This window comes from Somniosus microcephalus, chromosome 34 (genome assembly GCF_052327205.1).
Source record: "Somniosus microcephalus isolate GS21.2 chromosome 34, FLI_Smic_1.0, whole genome shotgun sequence".
In the NCBI taxonomy this organism is placed as follows: Eukaryota; Metazoa; Chordata; class Chondrichthyes; order Squaliformes; family Somniosidae; genus Somniosus; species Somniosus microcephalus.
The window spans coordinates 19,479,424-19,496,134 of NC_141020.1; the positions used below are offsets into that span (position 1 = coordinate 19,479,424).

The following is a 16,711-nucleotide window of genomic DNA, read 5'->3' on the forward strand; positions in this document are numbered from 1 at the left end:
TGATAAATTTATACAAGGCAATAGTTAGACCCAGGTAAAGTACTCTGCAGTTTTGGGCATCCCATTATAGAAAGGACTTTAAAGTCAGAGACAGCCGACAGCATTGTTTCACCAGGGTGACACCAGGGATTCGAAACTTTCGTCTTGGGAGAGACCCGAGATACCAGAGCAAAGAAGTTGGAGGAGATTTAATGTAAGTATTTTAAATTATGAATGGTCTTGATAGGGTGAATAAGCAGAAACTATTTCCTCTTGTTGAGGAGTTAGTGGCAAGGGGTCATTAATATAAAATTGTCACTAAGTGTGGTGAGAAGCTGGAAGTAATTTCTTCCAGCAGAATGTAGCTGGCACAGAGAATTGTTGAAGCAGAGCCCACTGCATCTTTTAAAGAAAAAGTGGATAAATATTTGAAGCAGAGAAAGATACAGAGCAATGGGGAGGAGCAGGGGAGTGGAATTAATTTTGGACTGCTCTAGTAAAGAGCTGGCACAGACACGATGGGCCGAATGGTCTCCCACTGTGCTGTAAACATCTATGTTGTTAGTTGTAGCATGTGTTGTCGTGAGAGCAGGCGAAGAAGTCAAAAATGTTTCTCAGCTCAAGGGCACTTGCAGAAACAAAAATTAATTATCTGCCCTCAAACTACAGGAAACTTTTTTTTAATCCGGCACGGACGGGACCGACGTGGTGCCGGTTCATCAAAAATTCCGGATAACCGAACGCTATAGTAAAAGATACGGAGCTGAGAGCTCCATATAAAGCAACAAACCCTGTTGCTTAGCAACAGCTTCAGAACAATGGGCACAAGTTGCAAGCGTCTCTGTAGCTTAGCAACAGCTGCAGCCACACCCTTGCACAGCAACAGATGGAGCAAGGCAAGTAATAAAAGTTACCTGAACCTACTCCTGAATTTTGCCGGTTAACCAACATTTCCGGTTATTTAGGTGCCGGTTAATCAAAAGTTTCCTGTATGTAGTAGGACTTCTTAGAGTGTTGTTAATTTAGATAGCTCAACCATATTCATAAATAAATCACAAATTATTTGCTGTCTTATGAATAATATTCACAAGTGCTTTGTGACTTCAGAAATTTTTATTCCCGGTCAGTAGCTCTGAACGGAGCTCCAAGTTTAATTGTTTCTGTCATTCATAAGACTGTAATTCTTTACTGTTTCCAGCTGATTATTTACCGTCGTTGTGTTCAAAATAATCTCTGGGTCATCCCGGTCATCTGGCACAACGTCCTCTATCAAGCGGGACACAGTCGGTATAACTGGTGGTGGAGCAATAAAGGCAGGTTTCTTTTTGAATATGAACCTAAAATGCAGCAGAAGTAAATAAATCATAACATGGACCATGTCTTCAAACATTAAATTGTAAATAGTAGGCCATCAAAATTGATAGTGTAAGAAATAGCTGTTAGATTCAAAGGTGGGTTTTAATTCTTAGAACAGAGACTAACAACATGCAGCCGGGAACAGATAGCAGAAATGCCAGCACGGCCAATTAACAAACACCAAAATGATAAGAAGGTCGTAAAATGCAAGGAAACAGGGAGGATAGCACCTGCTAGATAATAAGGAGCCACAAAGCCATAAAATGTCCTTAAAGAAACATAACAAAACATTCCTCAGAAAGATAAGAGAGAGGCCTCGTCAGCCATGCAGAAAGGGATGGCCAGGGATGCCTTCCCGCTTCACAATTGGACAATAGGATGGGGGATCAAATGATTGACACCAGGTGATTACCAGCCCACCGAAATAACTATAAATATAGACGACCGAGGGGAGGAATCAGGCAGTTAGGGGCGAAGGCTTCCCCGAGGTGGCTACGGCCTAACACCTTGGTCAAGATTAGCCTCTGAGGTGGCCGACGGCCTCACACCTCCAACAGCTTGAGAGATGACCCAACGGAAGTGACCACTGCAGCAGGCTGCAGGAATCCACCCAATCCGAGACCACCGTACTGCCTCCCCGTCCGTCCGGTCGTGGCATTCCGATTCGGGAGTCGTAGATCGCTCCTACCTGTCATGGGTTGTATGTCTATTATACTCAGCTTAAACCATATGTAATACCTGATTATGCTTTAAAACTAGCTCTTTAATAAAAGCCTTACAACTTCTAAAGCCCTGTTGGGTAATCTGTGTGTGAGCCGTGACTTCCCAAATAGGTTCATCAAGTCAGAAGTATTAAAACCCAAAGGCCTAGAAATTCATCTCGGGCGGTGGCACTAAACAGGCCATATCGGATCGGCCACCCGTTATAAGCAGCACCCGATATTCCGATCCATCGCAGTCAATTGAACTAAATATCAGGAGCTGCGTATAACGGGCGGCTGATCAGATACTGCCCGTTTTGCATCACCGCCTGAGAGGAATTGAGAGACCAACATCCCTTAAAGTGGAAGGAAAATATGGAGAATTATTTTGTGTTCAAAAATATCAAAAAAATTCTGTTTTGACTCTTTTAAAAAATGTAATTTTTCTCTTCTGCGAGGAGATCCGTGAGGTCAGGCCTCCCTTCTGCTAGGCCATTCTAGCATGTCACCAACAGAGGGCAACACCATGTGTTCTGGAGCGGAAATATAGGCCGGAGTTTTCCCCAGGTGGGCGGGCGGCCTCCGAGGCAGGCGGGAAACCCAGGAGGCCAGGTTTCCCGCAGGCCCTGACAATTTTAACGGCAGGGCCTGATTTGAATGCGAGGCCTCAGATTCCCGCCCACAACCAGCGGGAGGGGGGGGGAAGAGAGCATCGACAGCGTCAGCCGGGGATTGGGGCCGGCTATTGGAGGTGGCTGTGGCTCCTCCTCTGTCTGGGTGGGGTGGGGGGGGGGGGGGAGGTCTGGAGTGGGGGTTGGGGGGAGGCAATCGGAGGCCTCGTGGTGGTGGGTCTCCAATTGGGGGGGTGGGTATGGTCAGGACCTTGGATCCAGGAGGTAGGTATAAAGCCACTTACCTCCTGGATGCAGCAGTCCTTGCCTCAGTTTAACTGCCGGGTTTCACGAAGTAAAACACAAAATGGAGGGTTTAAAAAAAAGGATTCCAGCCTCATTACAATATTTAAATTGAAGTAACGCCCCCTGGAAGCGGGTTGGTCGTCCGCCCCCCTGTAAAACCGGAAGTGGCCGGGTTGGAGGCGGGATCTGGTCAGAATCCCACTTTTAACACCTTAACTGACCCACGCTCCAAACCCACCCATTCTTTTAGGGCAAAATTCTGGCCATAGATTGTGATTTGAACTGGTCTGAACAGGAAGGGAAAGGTGATATTGTGAGTCCTGCAGCTCCGAAAACTGATATTTATAAAAAGTATCGGACACTTTTTGCCAGTGTCTCTATAAAATGGGGCAGCATTTCCCTTTCAGTGTTGGACATTGCACTTTCAGACATAATTGGTATACAGGAAACTCTTTTTTTATCCGGCACCGACAGGACCGACATGGTGCCAGTTCATCAAAAATTCCGGATAACCGAGAGCTATAGTAAAAGATACGGAGAGCTGAGAGCTCCGTATAAAGCAACAAACCCTGTTGCTTAGCAACAGGTGCAGAACAATGGCCACAAGTTCCAAGCGTCTCTGTAGCTTAGCAACAGCTGCAGCCACACCCTTGCACAGCAACAGATCGAGGAAGGCAAGTACAATATGAAGTAAAACTTACCTGAACCTACTCCTGAATTTTGCCAGTTAACCAAGATTTCTGGTTATTTAGGTGCCAGTAAATCGAGAGATTCCTGTATTATGTTTCTAGTTAAAAACAGTACATGTAGGTAATATAGATTGTGGAAATGCAGTGGATGTGGTGGATATGGATTTTCAAAAAGCATTTGATAAAGTACCATGTAAGAAACTTCTGGCAAAGATAATTACACATGGAATTAAGGGGAATGGATAGAGAAATGGCTAAAAGGTAGAAAGCAAAGGGTAGGGATAAAGGGAAGTCTCAGACTGGAAAGATGTGATATTCCACAGGGGTCTATGTCATGCCATTTCTATTTATTATACACAAATATATGGACTGAGGATTTGAGGCAACAATATTGAAATTTTCTAATGACATCAAATTGGGAGGGGGTATGGCAAATTGTGACGAGGATTTTGAAAGACATGGATTTATCTTGTGGAATCATATTTTATTGATCTAAAGATAACCTTTCTTTGGCTCCTGAAACCAACACAACAAAAACATGCAGCTGCCAACTTGTACTGGTTCCATTGCTGCGGTTCGATCAGCTCAGCAACCCTCTCGATCTAGCCACAGAACCTCAAAAATACCAACCTTGTTTTGGGTTTACTTTTCTCAGAGGAGGAATCTTTATCATTCTCTGTCTTGGCCGGCTCTTTGTGTGCTTCCTTAGAGCCCTCCTTTTCATTGGCAGGTGTTTCAGTTTGAGTCCGGTTGGCTGACTTTTTAAGAACTTCAAACTCTGAATCCACATCAATATCTTCTACTTCTTCTTCTGGGATTGTCATTCTGGTCAATGGCGTAGTTCCAGGGGTGCATTTGAAGGTGTCATGGAACTCAACAGGCATGCTGAGTCGGAAGAACAGCATATCAGTATTGCTGTTCTGAGACCCAAAGGTTTTATGAAAAGCTTTCAAGCAAGGAGGGCTCTCAACTGTTCCATCAAACCTTGTAACCTGCGTGAATACAGATAAAATGCTCAGGAGAAATATTTCACAATTAAAATCAAGTCAGTCAATACAACAATGCAGAATAACTCAGCATAATGAATTCTAATCAGTGCTGAGGATAATTTTCCAAACAGCACACTGGTTTTCCAACCCAACTAATGGTTGTTACACAGAGCTTAAGCATCACCTCCAATCACACTGACTAGTCAGAACTATCGTGAATACGCACAGATATAGTCATACTAATTGCACAAAAAAAACTGCACACAGTTCTGGTCACCACATAACAGGAAAGATGTGACTGCACTGGAGAGGGTACAGAGGAGATTTACGAGGATGTTGCCAGGACTGGAGAATTTTAGCTATGAGGAAAGATTGGATAGGCTGGGGTTGTTTTCTTTGGAACAGTGGAGGCTGAGGGGAGATTTAATTGAGGTGCATAAAATTATGAGGGGCCTAGATAGTGGATAGGAAGGACCTATTTCCCCTAGTAGAGAGGTCAATAACCAGGGGCATAGATTTAAATAATTGGTAGAAGGATTAGAGGGGAGTCGAGGAGAAACATTTTTACCCAGAGGGCGGTAGAGGCAGAAACCCTCATCACATTTAAAAAGTACTTGGATATACATCTGAAGTGCCGTAACCTACAGAGCTCCGGACCAAGAGCTGGAAAGTGGGATTAGGCTGGATAGTTCTTTTTTAGCCGGCACAGACACGATGGGCCAAATGGCCTCCTTCTGTGGCGTAAATTTCTATGATTCTATAGCTAAATATACACTCAAACATAGGGAAAATCCAATCAAAACACAGATCTGTGCCAGTGAAAGGCAGAAAGCACTACTACATAGAAATTACAATACGGTGACAAGCTGTTCGGTCCAACCAATCCATGTTTGTATTAATCCTCCACATGAGCAGTAGCCCTAACCCCATGTGCCCACCATTTTTCCATCTCCCTTTATCCCCCATTCTTTCAACCACCTATCTAACCTTAACATTGACATGGTCTTTGCCTCAATCACCAACTCCAATAGTGCATTCCACTGCCTCACAACCTGCTGTGTAAAAAGGTTTCTCCTGCCGTCTATCCCAAATCTCTTACATATTGGCCCGTAATTTGCAGCCCCTACGGGCGCGTACAAAGTCTGCCCGTAAGGGCCGCGCAAGTTCCGGGTTTTTGCGCGCAAAGCGCATGCGCGAAAACCTGGAACTTGCGATCCGTCAAGAATCTTCTTGACAGAGCCAACGCATCCCCAGGAAAAGGGCCTCCGCGGGCGGAGAGTTTGGTTATTTGTCCAACTTCTGCCCAGCGAATGCCCGCGTAATTCTTACGCCTATAAAAGCAGGCGTAAGGCCTGCTTTTACCAGCGTAAGAGTTTAAATGAACATAAAAATATATTTTTTTCCAATCATTTAAACATTAAAAAACCTGTACGGTGAGGTAACGTTACTTTTAGCCCCTTTAAAAGATTTCAAAAAATTTAATTTATTTTAAATATTTAATTAAATGGCATTTTAAATATGTAATTTTTCAAAAAGATTTATTTGCTGTGTAATTGTGTTTATTGGGGCATTCCCATTCACGCCTATGGGGATTCTGTACGTACGGAATCCCCATAAGCATGAATGGGGGTTCCCTTCTTTCACTAGTTAGGCCGGCCCACGTGATACCGGGGCGATTGCGAACCGCCTGCACCCCTGGGATACTTGGGTCTCTACCCGCGCGTTCCTGGAGAGGCCCAGGATCGCGTGTCGCCGTACCTCCCGGACCACCAGGTACGCGGGCGTTTTATTTGTGGATCGGAGGCATTTCCCCGCGGGAAGCCTCCGACCACAAATTCAGGGCCATAATATTATATCTCGACGCCCATTCATTCTAGGCCTCTCAATCAGTGGAAACAGTCTGTTTCTATCTACTCTGTCTCATCCCTGCACAACTTTAAATTCCTGTGCTAAATCGCCTTCGGTTCTCATGAAAACAGCTCCAGATTTTCAAATCTTTCCTCATACCAAGCAACTGGATAGAAAAATAAAAATAGAAAATGCTGGAAACACTCAGGCAGCATCTGTGAAGAGAGAAACGAAGTTAATGGGGGCAATTTTAACCCAACTGGCCTGGCGAGAAACCTACAGGATTGGGTAGAACGCTGGATTTACACCCTGCCGCCGACTTCAACGTAGAGGAAAATAGCGGGTGTAAAACTAGCATTGCTCCTAATCCCATCAGTTTCCCAACTGATGTGCGAGGTAAAAATAGCCCCCAACGTTTCAGAGCGATGACCTTTCATCAGGAAACGTCAACTCTGTTTCTCTCTCCACGGATGCTGCCTGACCTGCTGAGTGTTTCCAGCATTTTCTGTTTTATTTCAGATTTCCAGCAACTGCGGTATTGTTTTTTTTAAACTTCATAGAGAATCTGTGCAATACTCTCTTATACAGCATCAACATCCTTGCTAAACTGTGAAGCGCAGAACTGCACACGGTAACTCCAATTGTAGTCTAAGGTCTTGTATAGATTCACAATTACATTTCGATTACTGTACACAGTTGAATCACAACACTAATAGACTACGTCACTCGTACACTTGGTTATTTTTTTTTACTCCAAACCTTACCTCAATGTGACTGTGGTCTCCGGGAACAGGAACAAACTGAGGCAAGCTTTTGCTGAACCACATTGTGATGTCTCGTTTCATATTTACAGCAAAGGGTTCAAAGCCTTCCTGCAAACCACAGATGGTGAAGTATCTCAGGCTGCTAACGTCTTGCCCCAGGTTAATGCGTCCCACCTGAGAAAGGGCCAGGCTGCACACAGGAACGAACCCTGAAAAATGTACTTCATGTCAAACACAACTGGGAAATGAAATGGGAGCAAACTAACTGGGGACTCTGACACATCCTCAACAGCAATAGGGTTCGTCCCCAGATTTAACAATATAAATTACAATATAACTTTTATCTAAAAGTGGCAGGAGGTAAACAGGAAGGATTCAATATATGCAGACTACCCACTCTGACAAGAGTGCACACTGCTAAGTATTTCCTGATCTATTTGTATTTCAATTTTCTTCTGGTTTTGAACAAAAATTAATCCTAAAAACTCCAATTTATCTAGAGTGTTGGAGCTTACTATAAATTAAATTTACAAACATCGGCCCGGAATTTGCGGTCCAGGTGAGGGTGAACCAGCAGCGGTCACCAGCATTTCGCCTTTGAAACTGACCGCAACTGTGGGATTTGGTGCATTGCGCGGGCGCATGCGGAAATGCTGGAGTTGCGGTCTGTCATTCACTGCTCTGGCACAGGCTGTGCTGTTCACCAGCAACCCCCCTCCACCCCCACAGAGCTGGCAATCAGTGAAATCTCTCAAATCAGGGAAACTGACGAGAACTTTGGCTCTTCTGCAGTAATACCGCTGTTAAATTACCCACTAAAAGTTAGACCCAAAGGGGTTAGGTGGAACTGGGGTTTTGACAGCGTATTGACTGCTAAACAAAGGTTATGGCCTTGAAAAACTAATTTTAATTTTGTGCAGTGTCAAATTTATCCATTTTAATAAAAAGTTAAATTTTTAAGTTTGTTCATCTTTATTTCAGGTTTGTCTTTTCCCCATGTGGGAGCCCCAATCTTTGTTTTGCTCTCTCGAACATTTATTAAAAGTTAAAATTTTAAGAGCTTACCCACTTCCTTGTTTGCTGTCTGTGAGAATCCGCCTTTTGTTTGGCTGCTTAGACAGCCTGTTGACCTCACAGCAGCTCGCGCTAGGGGATCCCCACTAAACTCCGTTGATATGAATTACCCGTCATTAAACCCAAGCCTCTCGACAGAGATCGCGAGATCTTTGTGCAAAGTTTACTTCGGGGCCAGCGGCGAACGCCTTTGCTTCGCCACGGTCCACAAACTCCTGGCCACCATATTCTTAATGCTGGAACAAACAGTGAACCTCAATCTTCAACCCTAGAAAATGTAGCTCAATAATGTGGGTTTGCGATGCATGCATATCCAACACTGCTGATTTACAAGTTACCAACTGTTACAGATTATCATCAAATCTTTGTAGGTGCCACTATATCATCCAACTCAAGCTAGAACTTACTTACCTTTGCTAAACTTTTCTGACTATTGAAACACCTTTATTTGATTTATTTGTTATGTATATTTATATATAAAATAAATATCTTGAACTTCTCTTCCATCTTCATCTACAAAAATGGTTGTATGACAATTTCCAATGATTAGTGGTATAAACTGGAATTGGAGAATTCATGATATTCTGGATTTTTTTTTAGAAAATGGTAGTTTTGATTTTGGTGCTTAAATGTGACTGCAGTCCTCAAAGTATTAATACTAGTGGCCAATGTTATTACTTCAAGGTAACTCGGACACAGCTTTGCACAGGGATAATATTACGGTCTTAGTATTATTAGTGAAACTGTCTAAGCTATTCATCACCTCGAGAATAAATCCTTCTCTGCACCTTTCCAAATCCCAGCAAGGACTCACCATCGCCTACTTCGATGTCCTTGAAAGCCAGCTCAGAGCCAGAGTCTCGGATGAGCATCTCTCCATTAAGTGTGAACATGATGTTCATTTCATTTAAGTCAATCAGACAACCAACCACATCGCCTGATTGCCAGGTGCGGCCAAATGGTTCGCTCCCTACATGCCAGCGCTGACCCTGCAGGACAAAGGATAGACAAAGGACAAAAGGTAAGTTAACACCATAGATGATAATTAGGAGTTTACGGCCAGCATGAATCTCATTTGTTCTGCAGTTTTGACAAACTAGCAACTGATTAAACAAACTGAAAATTACAAGAACAGTTTATGGCAAGCACTGATTTACTGAATGCTTTTCCATCACAATGCTGGCCTCAAGAGTGTCTGAAAGTATTTATAGTCTGTCAAAGCAACGGGTGACCAGTGATTATGCAGCTATACACAGGAAATTGTAAACTCAATCTCTGGAATGATTCTGTCATATGCTTAACAAATATTTATTAAAAACACTTAAAATAATCAGTAGTGAGCTCCGCCACTCTAGATTACTAATGTGTGTCACTTTGTTTTATAAATTACTAATTAAAAAGAATGTTTAGTTCAAGGCCATGCTGGTTGGGTTAGTGGGGCGGGGGGGTAAAATCAACCAGGGGTTGCACTCAATCACTGTCCAGTGATCCTTGCTGGACAATGCTATCTATGAACTCTATTCATCAAGCTTGGCTGTAAAGCACCCATGTGCTAAAAGTTTAACGTCACTCACTGTCTATAATCACACAGGATGAACAAGACTGGAGCGAGCTCTCACTATTTTGGAACCATACCATAGTGTGAATGGCTAATTTCTAGAAAGATGGGGAGAAAATTGGAAAAAATGTACAACAAACCTTAAATCCATTAAACACGAAGGAGAGGTCATCGGTACCTAATGGTAGATCAGGCCTGCAGTCAGGCCGTGCCCATCCCACCCTCATTTCTTCGACAGTCACAGCTTCAAACTCAAAGTACCACTTCCCACTCTTCACCGCGTATGACTTCTCAGCACGGAACAGCCGAACCTTCTCATTGCGGCCTTTGCCTGTGGTATGGGCAGCTAGCACAATAAAACACAAAAATGAGTGATTACAGATATAATTTTAAGTCCCCTAACACTTTAACAGGACCGAAGTAACAAGATGTTAATTATTTAATACTCTATGATGTACGTAGTCTTGAAATATTTACAAAGCTCCTATGATTACTTCAGAAAATTTTCTATGCAACAGAAGAGCACTTCTCAACTTCCATTGAGTGGGAGGAAAGGTGAAGAATGATTACAGAAACCTAGATCTTTATTATTTTTTAGGTGCCTTCTGCCAGTTTTAAAACAACTGTGCCTTGGCAGAAGTATTTAACACAGATCAGGTCAAAATCTGGGCGATAATATTTGGAGAAATTGCCTTAACATATTCATTATTCAAGTGCAATAGATACAAAATTGGCAACGGCACATTTTGAATAGGTAAATAACTATCAAGGCCACTGACCTGCAGCTCACAGAAATGTGGAGGGAATTGTGAAATGTGATCTCAAGACACCAACAAAAGTCTGAATACCATGCAATAAAAACATGGGGCTGGGTTTTGTGAGTGGAGGCGGGACAGTTGCTTGTTGTGTCAATGTCCCGCCTCCATCCTCACCTGACCAACCAGAGGGATTTTCCCCTGATTGACCTTGTTAAGCCCGCCCTGTGGGCTCAGCAGGCCAATTAGAAACATAGAAGATAGGAGCAGTAGGCGGCCATTCGGCCCTTCGAGCCTGCTCCGCCATTCAACGAGATCATGGCTGATCATCCAAACCCTAGCACCCGGTCCCTACACCGACAGCCATCCCACCCAAGCCCTATCCCCCCAACACTAAGGGCCAATTTTTATCATGGCCAATCAACCTAACCAGCACATCTTTGGACTGTGGGAGGAAACCGGAGCACCCAGAGGAAACCCACGCAAACACGGGGAGAATGTGCAAACTCCACACAGACAGTCACCCGAGGCCGGATTTGAACCCGGGTCCCTGGCGCTGTGAGGCAACAGTGCTAACCACTATGCCACCGTGCTGCCCGTAGAGAGGAAGTCACTGACAGATAGCACGTCTGACGTTGACGTGCTCTATCAAGACTTCTTCAAAGAGTAAATGTCAGCGTTTGACAGCTCTGTGAAGCTGTCACTGACATTCTCTTTTGTTTAATGAGTACTTGTGTTCAGGATTCATCAAATCTTTCAGATTTGTAAATTTCACATGGCTGTTGGTACGGAGGTTCCAACAGCCAGTCTGTGAAATTGACAAGGAGGATGTCGGCTCTCCCGATCCACCGCAGCTGAAGGCTGCAGAAAGAAAACAAGGTAAGTGAACACTTTTAAAAACTTATCACTCACCTTGCATACTTACCACTCCACACTTGCACCCATCACTCACCTCTACACCTTACTTCCAGGTGCCTCCGACCGCTGCAGACCTCCTTCACGTCTCCTCCAACCCGGCGGAGTTCTCAGAGGTCAGGAAGCCTTCACCTGTGAAGGTAAAATGGCACTAATCCTTTTTTCTTCTCGTTAACTACCTGTTAACAGGCAGTTAAAAGGATTAAATGCCTTTCCCACCTCCAGGACCCGAAGCTGCACATCTTCCCGCCTTCTGGCAAAAGGGCACGGAGGCGGGAAGGGGGCGGTTTTGCCATCCACCCCCACTTTCTCCGAATTTACCGGCTGTCCCACCTCCTCGGGGCTTGGAAAATCCAGCCCATAATCTGAAAGGCGGTAACTGTAAAACAGTGGCCCTGATAATCATATATCTGATGTGTTTTTGATTCAGTAGGAGTTGGTTTGGGCCATAAGCAGAAGGCACTTTGGGGCTGCCAGTGGGAGTGCAATTAATAAAGAGAATTCACCCACATTTACCATCTCTCCTAATTTCACCACTCAAAGCTTCTCCGTTTTTAAAAAATTCATCCTTCTTTCATATAATTAATTCAGAGTTTTGGCTGCGAGTACTGAACTTAATTTCTGTATTATCCCCTTTGCCACTTTGTGCTAAGTTGCCTTTCAATGAGAAGTCAGCGGTCTTTGAGGGCTTTGTTGAAGACACGGTACAGTAGCATAGTGGTTATGTCACTGGCCTAGTAATCCAGAGGCCTGGACTAATGATCAAGAGACGCGAGTTCAAATCCCGCCACAGGCAATAATGGTGACCATGAAACTGCCAGATTGTCAAAAAAAACCATCTGGTTCACTAATGTCCTTTAGGGAAGGAAATCTGCAGTCCTTACCCGGTCTGGCCTACATGCGACCCACAGCAATGTGGTTGACTCTGCGGTTCAAGAAGGCGGCTCACCACCACGTTCTCACGTCCAATTAGGGACGGGCAATAAATGCTGGCCTTGCCAGCGACGCCCACATCCCATGAACGAATAAAAATTCTAAAATAAAAAATAAATTCTAGCGTGGGAGCAAGACTGTTCAAAAAGAAAGAAAAATTTCTACTACTACTTTTTCACTGAAATTATTTGACTGAGTAAATAGTGTACAGCAATCAACAAAAATTGGATGGTCATTCAAGTACAGGAAACTTTTTTTTATCCGGCACGGACGGAACCGACGTGGTGCCGGTTCATCAAAAATTCCGGATAACCAAAAGCTAGAGAAAAAGATACGGAGCTGAGAGCTCCGTATAAAGCAACAAACCCTGTTGCTTAGCAACAGGTTCAGAACAATGGCCACAAGTTGCAAGCGTCTCTGTAGCTTAGCAACAGCTGCAGCCGCACCCTTGCACAGCAACAGATGGAGGAAGGCAAGTAATAAAACTTACCTGAACCTACTCCTGAATTTTGCCGGTTAACCGAGATTTCCGGTTATTTAGGGGCCGGTAAATCGAAAGTTTCCTGTACTGCTAATTTATTTTTGGATAATGTATTGCAACATTTCCCTAGTCATTCCAGCCATTACCAATCCATTATTCATGCTAGATGATTATCGCCCTCAATGATTATTTCAGGTTGTAAGGTTACATACTGGCTTCCTGATCTGGTGGCTCAATGTTGTAGCCATAACCGATCAGGGTGCGGACAGCCTCACACAGACTGTCTCGGTTTGTTTTCTTAGTGCGTTCATCCAGGAGATTGTAGGGTACAAGGCGAGGATTTCTCTTGTTCATAATGTCCTGCAAGCACAAAAGGAACAGAAACGTCTCTCTGAAATTAGGATGTTCATTATATCGGAATTTCCATTTGATTTGTAAATTGGATAGCAGTGGGATTGCTGAACATTACAGTGCTCTAGAATAGTATTCTTTAATGTCCAGACCCAGAATTAGAAACCAGAGAAGATAAAAGGCATCTCTATTGCTCTCCCAGCAATTAAGTCTGCCGGGTAAAATAATGTCCGTCTGTCACAGTCCAATTTCCACTGAAGTGCCTTCATGAAGTTGTGAAGCTGTGCAGATGCCACTAGCCCGCTGATGTTCTCAAAAAATATTGAGTGGCCTAGAATTTGCTGGGAACACAATGGCGGGTTTAATGTGCATGCCTTTACAAGTGTGTAAGTAACCCAGCAATTTGTGGCGAAGAAGAGATACCCCGTGAGTTGTGAATCGGCACAAATTGCTGGACAATTTGCGCCACTCCACCGTTACCCTCACAAAAACAGAGCTCCCAGTCAACCTCTCCGTGAATTTCAAGAAAACGCTGTGTTTGCACTGTTAAAGCTAATTAAACTTACCGCAGAAAGTTAGGGCTGGTACTTAATGATGTAAGGAAGGCTACACTTGCCTTAGAGGGAGTGCAACGAAGGTTCACCAGACTGATCCCTGGGCTGAGGGGATTGTCCTATGGAGGAGAGATTAAGTAGACTTGGCCTATATTCCCTAGAGTTTAGAAGAATGAGAGGTGATCTCATTGAAAATTATAGAATTCTTAAGGGACTTGACAGGGTAGATGCCGGAAGGATGTTTCCCCTGGCTGGGGAGTCTGGAACAGTCTCAGAATAAGGGGTCGGCCATGCAGGACTGAAATGAGGAGAAATTTCTTCACTCAAAGGGTGGTGAATCTTTGGAATTATCTACCCCAGAGGGCTGTGGATGCTCAGTCATTGAGTATAATTAAGACACAGATCGATAGATCTTTGGATACTGAGGGAATCAAGGGATATGGGGATAGTGCGGGAAGGTGGTGTTGAGGTAGAAGATCAGCCATGATCCTACTGAATGGCGGAGCAGGCTGGAAGGGCCGAATGACCTACTCCTGCTCATATTTTTTTTATGTAAGGTGGCATAGTGGTTAGCACTGTTGCCTCACAGCGCCAGGGACCCGGGTTCGAATCTGGCCTCAGGCGACTGTCTGTGTGGAGTTTGCACATTCTCCCCGTGTTTGCGTGGGTTTACTCCGGGTGCTCCGGTTTCCTCCCACAGTCCAAAGATATGCGGGTTAGGTTGATTGGCTATGATAAATTGACCCTTAGTGTTAGGGGGATTAAATACAGGGGGTTACGGGGATGGGGTGGGATATAGATACATAGATACATAGAAGATAGGAGCAGGAGTAGGCCATTCGGCCCTTCGTGCCTGCTCCGCCATTTAATGAGATCATGGCTGATCCTTTAATTCAGTATCCCGTCCCCGCCTTCTCTCCGTAACCCTTAACCCCTTTTGCCCGTAGAAATATATCTAATTCCCTCTTAAATATATTTAATGAGCTGGCGTACACTGCCCTCTGTGGCAATGAGTTCCACAGGTTCACCACTCTCTGAGTGAAGAAATTCCCCCTCATCTCTGTCCTAAATGGTTTAGCCCTTATCCTTAAATTATGTCCTCTAGTTCTGTTCTCACCCGCCAAGGGAAACATTCCTTCTGCATCCAGTCTGTCTAGACCTGTCAGAATTTTATACACTTCTATGAGGTCCCCTCTCAATCTTCTAAACTCCAGTGTGTACATCCCTAAACTACATAGTCTCTCCTCATAGGTCATTCCCGCCATTCCTGGTATCAGCCTGGTGAATCGCCGCTGCACCCCCTCCATGGCAAGAACATCCTTCCTCAGATGAGGCGACCAAAACTGTACACAGTACTCGAGGTGTGGTCTCACCAGTGCCCTGTACAGCTGCAGCAAGGTATCCCTGTTCCTGTATTCTAACCCTTTTGCTATGTGTTGGTGTAGGGGTTACGGGGATCGGGTGGGATATGTGTCGGTGCAGGCTCGATGGGCCGAAATGGCCTCTATCTGCACTGTGGGGTTTCTGTGATTTCTGTGATCCTTTTAATGATGATGAGATTTATGTTCACCTGGCCGCCCAGAAAGGGAACAATCAAAACTCATTCCTGCAGGTAGTAAATTGTTCCCAGAGGTTTATAAAATTTAAAAGATAGACTGATGGTCCTGTCGTTCACCAAGGTCCCAGATGCCCCATTGCCTTCGTTGCACCATTATCAGCTGCCACTTCCAGCAATTTGCGGTGCAGAATTTTTCCGAGCTGAAGGGTGAGGAAATAAATCTAACAAATGGGGCATGCTATGAGATGCCCCACACCAGCAAATTTTGGGCCATTGATTAATGAATCAGCCCAAGCAATGAGCATTGGCAGATTGTGTGACAATGGAGGACATCAAAATTGAACCCAATCAATATCCTCTACTGATATCCTCCTATATAGGGCCCGATATTTACTGGGGCGGGGCAGAGTTATGGTCAGGAAAACCTGGAAGTGCATCACAAGACTGCAGCCTAGGAGCATATAGGTTTAGTGGTGGTGGGGAAGGAGAGGTGGGGGTGGTGTGGTGGCGGAGGTGGGAGATATCGCGGAGGGGATTGCGAGGGGAGATCGGGGGTGGGGGGGGGGGGGGGGGGAGGGAAAGAGATTGTGGAAATCGGTGATTGCAGAGGATAGATGGGTGGGGTCGTTGATCACGGCAGAGGGGAAGCTGACAGATCTCGGGGTGAGGGAAGAGATCAGGGGGAGATCGGGTGGGGGGGTAGTCGGTGCAATATCGTGGAAGTGGATGGTGGGGGTGGGGGTGCGGTTACAGGGTTTGCTTATTGGGCCTGGAGGAAACACTCCTGCTCCTCCCAGCCTGTAAAGTCTGTGTGTTCTAGTTGTAATTAATAACACACAGGCTGCAAGCTTAAAGTTCAACAGGTCTTTACTGGTTGGAGGTCAGGACGACCTGCAATACATCTTACTACACAGTGCTTATATACCGGTGGTGACCACCGGTATTACGTATACAGCAGCCAGAGAAAGTAGTACATCTCTGAAGAGAACTTAAGCCTAAGGTGGAACAGGTTACAAACACCACAATCCTCCCTTTTTAGCTTAATAGTCATATCCCCATTTAACATAACATATATACATATATAACTTCAGGTATAAACAGTTCAAAGGTTCAGTCTCTCAGGAGGCCTTCTGATTCGGTCTGGATAACGCCTTTCAGTGGTCTCTGATTCTTGTTGCTGAGGTGACTCTGCTTGTTGGTTCCCTACGTATTGGACGTCATCATCAGGTACAGTCCCTGCCGAGGTAGATGCTTCAGGTTCATTAACGTCTTCCACAGTTGTCTCTGTC

At 44.7% G+C, this 16,711-nt stretch overlaps 1 protein-coding gene across 11 annotated transcripts in view; it reads right to left on the reverse strand.

Moving 5' to 3' along the window:
• Nucleotides 1–16,711, reverse strand: part of LOC147096861 (ryanodine receptor 1-like) — a 461,451-nt gene that overhangs the window by 313,865 nt on the left and 130,875 nt on the right. For all 11 annotated transcript variants that reach the window (XM_085973559.1, XM_085973551.1, XM_085973560.1 and 8 more), the window contains 6 exons: nucleotides 13,172–13,319; nucleotides 10,016–10,221; nucleotides 9,132–9,306; nucleotides 7,244–7,452; nucleotides 4,273–4,634; nucleotides 1,190–1,316 (listed from right to left, as the gene is read on the reverse strand). In XM_085973559.1, the coding sequence (XP_085829685.1) occupies nucleotides 1,190–1,316; nucleotides 4,273–4,634; nucleotides 7,244–7,452; nucleotides 9,132–9,306; nucleotides 10,016–10,221; nucleotides 13,172–13,319 (1,227 nt within the window). The remainder of the gene's footprint in view (nucleotides 1–1,189; nucleotides 1,317–4,272; nucleotides 4,635–7,243; nucleotides 7,453–9,131; nucleotides 9,307–10,015; nucleotides 10,222–13,171; nucleotides 13,320–16,711) is intronic.